This window comes from Rhea pennata, chromosome 14 (genome assembly GCF_028389875.1).
Source record: "Rhea pennata isolate bPtePen1 chromosome 14, bPtePen1.pri, whole genome shotgun sequence".
In the NCBI taxonomy this organism is placed as follows: Eukaryota; Metazoa; Chordata; class Aves; order Rheiformes; family Rheidae; genus Rhea; species Rhea pennata.
Window position 1 is genome coordinate 15,684,937 of NC_084676.1, and position 9,116 is coordinate 15,694,052.

Consider the following 9,116-nt stretch of genomic DNA (forward strand, 5'->3'; position numbering starts at 1 on the left):
TGGGGAATTCAGGTCCCAGCCTGGCTGACACACGTAGCAGGGGAGAACAGGGCTCCCTTACGACAAAACAAGCGGAGGATGGAGAGAGCTCAGGCATTGCTGTGCTGCCTTTGGGGGCAATCTGAGCAGCTCAGAGCAAGGCTGCATCTAAAATCAGAGCCAGAGGGCTGGTGACCAGTGGGGGGTCGTTATATTTAACTCAGCAGGAATCATTGCCTCATTTATGCCAGGTGGATAAGGATGCCTTGAAGGGGGCAGTTGGGCTGTGTGCTGGAACTGCTATTGGCTTTGCAACTCAGTCCTGGCCAGCTAGAGAGCTCTAGAGCTGGGCTAGCAAAACTCATGCAACAGTTAGAGAAGTCTTCCTGAGCTCGTTCCAGCTGCCCAGTAAAAACTTTACGGGTTTCGAGCTGCGAGTGCAGAGGTTTACCCGGTAACCAGTGATGCCAGCGAATGCGCGCGCAGGCTGAATTTCACACCCCGAGCACCACTCCTGCCCGGAGCGTGCCGAGGCGGCGCTGGGTCCTAACGCTGGAGACGGCGAGGCCGGGCTCCTCTGCGCGCGGGGCAGCGGGGCAGGCTGCGCGCGGCCCCCCAGCCCGCCGGGGAGACCCTGGGCTGCCTTTCTCCCGCCGCTGCTTAGCAAAGCCAGGGCGGCCGCCTCTTGGGGCTGCTTCCGCTCTCTTGTTTTTTCAGCCTGGCACCCCAGCCCGGCCACGGCAGGTGAAAAGTGCCCAAGAGGGCCTGAAAACACTCCGCAGTCCTTTAAGCGTTACCCGCTCCGTGCTGCTGAAAACCCCGCAGCGACCTGTGGATTTTCCCGGCTGAGGGGGGCCCGCAGCCCTCGGGGGGCGGGAGGGGGGGGCTGCTGAAGGGCACCCGGATCACACAGTAAAATAAAAGCAGCTTTTCCCTGCCAGCACAGGCAGGGGGGAGCAGGCCGGGGCGCGGGGGGCCCGCACGGAGCGCGCCCCGCGCCCGCGCCGCCGCAGGACCCGCAGCGCGAGCCGAGCGGGCACCCGGCGCGCGGAGCTCTGCCTGGCAACAGGTGACGCGGCCCGCGGCAGCCAATGGGGCTCCTCGCCGGAGCCCCGGGGCGGCGGGGCCGGGGGTATTTCCCGGCGCGGCGCCCCCGGCGCCCATTTCCCCGACGGCGGCAGCGGCGCGGCGGAGCCATGGCCGAGGACCAGCGGGACCTGCTCTCCACCTCCGACCGCGGCAGCGGCGTCGTGCACGTCGCCGAGCCCCAGAGGTGCGGGGGGAAGGCGAGCCTGTGGGGGCTCGGTTGGGCCGAGGGGGCCGCGGCATGGCCGGGGGGCTCGGTTGGGCCAAGGAGATCTCTGCGTGGCCCTGGGGCCGAATGGGGCCCAGTTGGGCCAAGGGGGTCTTGGTGCGACTATGGGGCCCAGTTGGGCCAAGGGGGTCTTGGTGCGACTATGGGGCCCAGTTGGGCCAAGGGGGTCTCGGCATGGTTAGGGGGCTTGGTTGCACCAAGGGGGTCTCGGCATGGCTACAGGGCCATGTAGGGCTTGGTTGGGCCAAGGGGATCTTGGTGTGGCTATGGGGCCCGGTTAAGCCAAGGGGGGTCTTGGCACAGCCATGGGGCTTGGTTGGACCAAGGGGGTGTCGGTGCATCTGTGGGGCCAGACGGGGCCTGGTTGGGCTGAGGGGACGTGGTATGGCTGTAGGGCCAGATGGGGCCAAGGGCAGGGGTGTGATCTGGCTCTGGGGCTAGATGGGGCCCAGTTGGGCCACAGAGGGCATGGCGTGGCTATGGGGCGCAAGGTGGCGAGTTGGGCCAAGGCGGGTATGGTATGGTTTTGGGGTCAAATGGGACCCAGTTGGGCCAAGAGGGGCTCGGCATGGCTATGGGGCCGAGGGGATGTGGCGTAGCCACAGAGCACAAGGGTGCCTAGGGTGGCCATGGGCATGGTGTGGACATACCCCCCCACCCTCGGCAATGTGGGGCGCCTCCCCCCCCCCAGCAATGTAGGGCTGCCCCCCTGTCCCCAGTCATCCCCCAGGTCCAGAGTCATCTCCCAGCCACCTTTCCCCACCCGGGGGGGGGGGGGGGAGAGAAACACCTCAGCCAATCAGACGGCTGGGACCTGCTGACATCAGGAGTAGCCAGGCAGGCGGGCCGGCAGGGAGGCTGTATCCCGAGGCTGTTGGCCTTTCCTGCTGCTTCCCCGGGGGAAGGTGGCTTTTGAGGCAGCTCTGCTGGAAAGGGCGCCTTGATGCTTGAAAGAGCGTCAGACAATCTGCCCCAACGTGCTATTTTTACCTCTTTTATTTTTCCGGAGGGGAAGAAATACTCTCACAGAAAAGAGCAAGAGAAAGGGAGTCAGATTGCATGGACAAGGAAGAAGGGGACCATAAGGATTTTACGACTGGTCTGGCATCAGGTGCTCCTGAGCCACTGCCAAGCTCTGCGCCTGCCACCTGTGGAGCTGTGTAGGCCCCTCCCAAGCAAACTGATCTGTTCTCCCACCCCTGCCAGGTTGAATTTGGCACTTGAGAGCCTAGCACTTCCTCTCTTTGCATTTCTTTGGCACCTGTTTTCAATTTGTAGTCTTGCTAAAGCCATCTCCTGCCAGCAGACTCAGGTCAAAGACCTGCCTGTGACTGCCTGGCCTGTCCCACTCATGTGTCTGGGACCTTGCCCGCTGCCAGCAGCTTGTAAAGAAATACTGAGTTCACCATGGCACCTGTGTGTGTTGCTGGCTGGGTACCTGCTTCACCTTCGTGCATCTGTGTGGGACACCCTTTGCGTGAGTTTTGCTTTAGATGGCAGTGGGGTGTCTTGCTCATGCACCTTCTTTACTTTTAAAAAGTACATACAGCCTGGCATCCCTTGGGATGTGCCCTCTGTTCATGGGGACCCACAGTCTTTCCCAAATGACTGCACCCTCTGCTTGTTCTAGCAAAAGGGAATGCCCCAGCTGGGCTGCTATCCCTGTAGCTATGTGACGTGTCCTGAAACCCCCTTACAGTGTGCAGGCACTCAGCCTCTGGCCCCTGCCATGCTCTTGGGCCTACACGCTTGTCTGCCCCGTCTGTGTGAGTCCCACCTACGCCAAGCAGGTTTCGGTTCCCCTGAATGTGCAGAAGTAACCTTAACACTGAAATTTCACTTCTGCATGCTGCCAGCAGCCAGTGCCTGCTCCCCCACTGGCCTGCTGGAGCTAGTGGTACTTAAAGTGCCTTTGTTTTGCTGCAGTTGACAGAGGTTAGTTAGGGTGGTCCATAGTCTGGCATGAGGATTTTGTGGGGCAGAGATCGAAGAATACAAGTGTGTTTCCTGTAGCCTGTGCTGCAGCCTTCTCGGAGTGTGAACTGGAAATCCCCATAGTTGGGCTGTTGACATACAGGTTGAGCAAAGCACTAGGAATGCAGCTTCTTCATCTCTGCCTCAGCACCCTTACAGCAAAGTTTTGTGAACATTTCCAGCTTCCAGAAGGAGAGCAGCACGGGCCCTGAGCTCCCTCCTTCATGTTTTGCAGATCTGCATTTGGCCGCAAAGCCGCCTTCTCCGTGCTCTCCATCCTGGTGGCCCTGCTGATCGCCGGCCAGGCTGTGACAGTCTACTTTGTCTACCAGCAGGGCGGGCAGATCAGCAAGCTGATCAAGACCTCACAGACCCTGCAACTGGAGTCACTGCAGAGGAAACTACCCCCAAGTCAGTAGTGGTGGTCATGGTGGGAGGTGGCCAGGGAAATGCAGCTGGTCTTGCTTGACCATCAAAACCAAGGGCAGCAGAAGGAGATACCTAGAAACAGGCTTGGTTTTCTGGGCAGTGACAGCTCCTCGGGGTTGTTGAGGGCATTTCCCTGGTGCAGTTGCATCTTGCAGAACATGACCATGCAGGAGAGGGTTGGAGAAGAGGGGACAGTCCCTTTTCTTGGTCCTCCTCACATTGTTCCTTTCTCGGCAGGTGCCAAGCCCGTGAGCAAGATGCGGATGGCCATGGTGAACATGCCCCTGGCCATGATGGATCTGCCACTTTCCTCCTCTTCAGACAAAACGGTAGGAGGAGCCCACCCCTGCTTTGCACTGGCTGCTGCCTCCTGGCCTGCTGCCAGGCCTTGGGCTGACTCTTCCCATTTGAATTTTCTCTTTAGCCTATGGAGATCATGGGGCCCCTCAGCAACAAAACGGAGGACCAAGTGAAGCACCTGCTGCTGGTAAGATTCCCGTGTGTTTTCTGGTGCAAAGGCACTGCCAGGGCGTGCCAGGACCCCCACGGCACAACTACCCTCTGTGCTGCTGGAGGAAGTGGGACTCTGCTTTGAGCTGTCCTTTGACTGCACTGGGAGTTCCCCTCCTGCACCCTCAGGGTCTCTTGGGCAGGAGCTCCTGGACTCTTGTAATACCTCTCTGGTTGATGAGAGCTTCATCCCATCCTGCCTTTTTTATTTGCCCTGTCTTGCTCTTCTGGTTGTCTCTGCAGCAAGCAGACCCAAAGAAGACCTTCCCAGAGCTGAAGGACAGCCTGATGACCAACCTGAAGCTCCTGAAGAAGACCATGACTGATGCAGAGTGGAAGGTCAGTGTGTGGCTGCTGTCCTGCCTTGCCCCCTTGCAGAAGCACCCTGCTTTTCCCTCAGGAGGGACGGGTGTGTCTCCACCTGGACATGCAAAATCCTTATTGTGCCAGGCTCATGTCCCAACCCTCAGGGATGGAGGGATGTGCACACAGCTGTCGCTGCTCTGAGCTGGAGCCTGCAGCAGGGCGTGTGTCCCTTTCAGGCATGCTCCTTTCTCCTGGTTACCCTGTGCTGTTTTCCCCTTCTTGCAGTCCTTTGAATCCTGGATGCACAAGTGGCTGCTGTTTCAACTGGCCAAAAACCCCCAGAAGGATGAGAAGTCAGCAATCCCAGCAGAGAGAGGTAATGCGAGTGGGGGCTACTGAATTAAGGGAGGGTTAGGACTAGCCCTTCAGTAACAATTGCATCCCAAGAGGGTACAGCACAAGAGCACCCCAAAGGCAACTGAAGCTGTGGCCCAGCAGCTAGGAACCTCTTCCTTCCCCCGTGTCCCATCGGGAGCTCTTAGGGCAGGGCACAGCGGCTGTTTGAGGGTGAGGGCATGGGTCCAGGGCAGCATCTGGGTCGCTGTTGGGCTGGAGAGAGGAGTTCAGGCAACTGCTCTCCCCAGCTGTCAGGATTTCCACTTTCACAGAGGTGTTGAAATGCCAGCCTTAGCAGCAAGGCTGACAGCAGTGCTGGTCTTCTGTACCTTTAGGGTCTCTAATCTGCAGCAATAAAGCCAAATTCATAGGGAGAGAAATGGCCCTTCGGGCTCTGCAGAGTTGCTGCTTGTTGGACAGAGGCTGAAGTCAGCCAGGACTTCCTGAAGGAAAGTCCACGCTCCCAGAAAGGGCTGGCTGCAGAGGTGCTGCATCTTATCCGCAAGCAAATGCGGAAGTGTTGAAAGAAGAGTGAACTTTTGGAGAAAAAGATCACCACTTCTCACCAAAGATTCAGGATCTGAGGGAGAGCATTAAAAATATCCCTGGGGTGAAGTTGGTTTGCTCTTTCTCCTTCTATTCAGAAGCAGCTAAATAAAACTTAAAAGCTCAATGCCTAGAAACTTAACACAGATTTGTTCCCTAGCCCCAGTCAGACCAATCCCCCTTAAATTCATGTTGATGTGGTCTGTTAAGTAGGGTCCTTACTGCTTGCTGTCATTAGGGTAAATGGGTTTCCCAGGAGATAATCCCAATAAGGCAGTTATCACAATGAAGTTTGGATTTTGTTTCCAAAATAAGTATTTTTCCAGTTGCTTCTCTGCTGGTGTAGTGTCAAGGGGTTGGCCCAGGGTTTCTGAAACCCTGTTGGCTGGACTATCCTCTGGGCTGAGCAATGCTCTAAGGCTCCTGAGCAATAGAGAGCCCGAGGTGCTCATGGTGTATCCTGTTTGTTTTTATTGCCCTAGTGCAAACTAAGTGCCAGGTGGAGGCCAATTCTGGTGGTGTCCATCTGGGTCACTTCCGCCCCAAGTGCGATGAGAATGGAGACTACCTTCCCAAGCAGTGCAATGCCAGCACGGGCTACTGCTGGTGCTCCTACAAAAATGGCACCAGGATTGAGGGCACTGAGACTCGGAAAAAGCTGGATTGCCCTGGTAGGTCACCAGGTTGGGGAAGGAAAAGAGGAACAAGCAGCACCTTCAGTCACTGTCCCCAGTTCTTGAGCTCAGTAAGGAGCAGAACTCAGCCAAGAGCTGGGAAGGTGCCCAGCACTGCTGGAAAGCGGTTCAGTGCATTGCAGGATTAGGCAGTGCCCTATTAGAGAGAGCCCATGCACTGCAGGACAAGGTGGCTGGTGAAGGAAGAGGTTTCTAGAGACAGCAATGACCTGCCACTTTTGCACCTGTGGGGCCCACCCAGAGGATGTGCTGGGGGTCTGGCCCTTTCTTGCCCCTTCAGAACCCTCACACCATGCAGTGCTATCATGTTATGGCCACTGTTTCTGAAGGGGACCCTAAAAACCATAGGAATAGGAGCCCCAGCCCTTCCCTAGCTGCAGCTGTTGCTAAGGCTGAGTCCTACCTTTTCTGTGTGAGGTTATTTGATGTCCTAATAAAGCCCCTTGAAACAGAGCAGAAAGGCCTCAGCTTTTATAGGCAGGGGAAAACAGTCCTTGTTTCCTTCTTCCACTGTGTTGTTTAACCTGCCTGTTGGCACACACTTGATCCCACCACATCAGCAGTCGGCTGAGCTTGAGCCACAGTTGTTCATGGTTCGGCTGTGCTGGCAAGGGAGCCCTCAAAGGGCACCAGGGCCTGCTGCAGTGACTGCAGTAGCAGCAGAATAGGCCACCAGCAGAGAGGGTGGCACAGGGCAGCATGCCTCTGTTGTCCCAATGCTGAAATACTTTGTGTCCCCTGCAGCTATGCCCAGAGCTGTGGAGCAGGAGGATGTGATCTTCTCTGGGGTGGATGTTTTCAAGCTGGATGCAGAGAAAGGTGAGCAGCTCAGCTCAGTCACAGTGGCAGGATGGCCACATCAAAGTCAGTTGCCTGGGTCTTTGGGTAGGGTGGCATTAGCTCAGTGGGCTGGGAGGAAACCCCTGGGGTCTTCAGGGGGGCAGAGGAGGTGCTTGAAGCTGCAATACAGATCCAGTCCCCCAACATCCCTGCATCAGCAGAACCATAGCAGTGCTGAGCAGGGACTAATGGTGAACTGGGCTTGTCAGGTCCATGCAGTGACTGGGACTCGTGCCCCATCCTGTGATATAGAACCATCCCCAGGCTGGGTCGAGCCAAGGAGCAGCACCTTGCTGGTGCCGCGTAGCGAGGTCAGGAAGGCATGCATGGTCTCAGCGGTGGTAGTGTCCGGAGGCTGCAGCCACAGGGAACAGGGCAGCTCCTGCTGAATCTTTTACTAACGTTCTTTTCTTTTTTCCTCAAAGAAACCAAGTAGAAGAGGATGCCAGCAGATGCCTTGTCCCAGCTTCAGCATCTCCACTCATGTTTTTGCTTTATTATTTCATTTGTGCTTTTCTATTGCTCTCCCAAAGACTATTAATAGTGGGCAATCCTGAGCACTTCTGCTCAGGCAGCTAATTCTGTTCCCCTACTGCAGGGCATGGAAGTGGGTTGACTGTATTTGTCTGCAGGTAGTCTCCTTGCTCTGTGCTAGCACAAGGGCAGGAGCGTTCCCTTTGCTAGATACAAAATGCTCCCTTATAGGTATATCTGGTAGAGCACGCTGTACAACCTTCCACTGCATCAGACCCCTAGTTCTTTTCCCCCTTTGCTAATCTGGTACGAATGCTGGGTATGAGCTCTTGGGCAGCCTCAGCATCACTTGAGGGGAGCCCAGGGGGCCCTGTTAGCTCTGCACTATGGAGCCCCACTGACCCCTCTGCATTCAGTGACTCCCAGCAGTTTCTCCACAAAGTGCCTTCTCTGCCCTCTCTTAAGGTTTGTGAGCAGGGCTCCACCCCAGAATACCTCTCCTGTTTGTTTGGAGCTTTTTAGGAAGATGCTGCTGGTGAGAACAGCTTTCCCAATCATGACCAGTCAGTCCTGTAGCACCCTGGCCACAGGCAAGCAGCAGCAGGGCCCAGGCAAGTGTAGGGATCACCCATACTGAAAAGAGATCTATGGTCCTACTGAACGGACATTAAAAGACAGCAGCAAAACAGATTCCACGAGCTTCTTAACCCTGTAGGTTGGAGACACACATGTGACTACCAGGTATGTTAGACTACTGAAGTGCTTTATAAAAAAAAAAAAAAAATCTGTAAGGATAGATGCTCACTTCTAGCGTTTCCCTTCAGTTCTGAGACCAGCCAAGCAGTGGGTAATAGCCAAAACAGGAACTAATGCTGGAATTAGAGGGCTTTTAATTTTTTTTTGAACATATCTTTCCTTTATAAATGAACTCACAAGCTAATCATTTCAAATAAACTTTTAAATAGAAAGCTTTATAGCAACGCTGGCAGGGCAAGATATGCAATAATTTTGCAGCTATACCATAAAAAAAAAGGGAAGAAAAAACACCCTGGGGGGTGTGTGGGGGGGAAGCAATAAAATGCACTCTCTACAGAGAGCTTCTTCCAGTCAGATACTCTGTGGACATCTGCGCCTGTTTTCACTCACACAGCAAGGGAAGGAGCACAGGCACTAGGTGCACGTTGCTGCCGGAGTGGCTGTGGGGACACTACAAGAGGATGTTGGGGGGAAGCTGCCACTGTTCTACTGTACAGGCAGGGACCAAGGGCACCAAGCATTCTCATCTTACAGAGGAAAAGCATCTTTCCCTGCCACCACAGAGGCTGGTGGAGCTGGAGGACCACCCAGCCATGGTGGCAGGTACCCAGAGGTTGCATGACGATGTGGGGGTGAGAACACCCTTCTGGCTTTGGCTTGCTACAAAGCCCTCAGGCCAACACTTGCAGTGGCTCTTACATGTTTGAACACGAACATCCAGGCTGGCTTGGCACTCTTTGCTCCATCCAGCCCAACATGCCAGGGTCTCCTCATCTTGAGTGTTACAGCTCCAGGCCCCCTCTCCAGGAGCTTCAGGCCTGGTGAAGCCTGAGGCCTCTCAGTAAAAGGATTTTAACAAATGCTCTAGGGGGATTAATGTTGGGGAACAACCTGCA

General features: G+C 55.7%; 1 protein-coding gene across 2 annotated transcripts; it reads left to right on the top strand.

Annotated features, from left to right (window-relative positions):
* The first annotated feature begins 1,126 nt into the window (after positions 1-1,126).
* CD74 (CD74 molecule) lies at positions 1,127-8,444 on the top strand. 2 transcript variants are annotated; one of them, XM_062587076.1, is made up of 9 exons: positions 1,127-1,252; positions 3,504-3,679; positions 3,935-4,026; positions 4,122-4,184; positions 4,451-4,546; positions 4,799-4,889; positions 5,938-6,126; positions 6,895-6,969; positions 7,416-8,444. In XM_062587076.1, the coding sequence occupies exons 1-9, from the start codon at positions 1,176-1,178 to the stop codon at positions 7,424-7,426; spliced, it is 870 nt and encodes a 289-aa protein (XP_062443060.1). In that variant the 5' UTR covers positions 1,127-1,175; the 3' UTR covers positions 7,427-8,444. The 2 variants fall into 2 exon arrangements, with proteins under 2 accessions (XP_062443060.1, XP_062443061.1); XM_062587077.1 differs by lacking the exon at positions 5,938-6,126.
* The last annotated feature ends 672 nt before the right edge of the window (positions 8,445-9,116 follow it).

Coding starts and splice junctions, on each gene's coding strand:
- CD74 (XM_062587076.1), top strand. CDS start 1,176: ATGGCCGAGGACCAGCGGGACCTGCTCTCCACCTCCGACCGCGGCAGC. Junction 1,253..3,503: donor CACGTCGCCGAGCCCCAGAG/GTGCGGGGGGAA, acceptor CATGTTTTGCAG/ATCTGCATTTGGCCGCAAAG. Junction 3,680..3,934: donor GCAGAGGAAACTACCCCCAA/GTCAGTAGTGGT, acceptor CTTTCTCGGCAG/GTGCCAAGCCCGTGAGCAAG.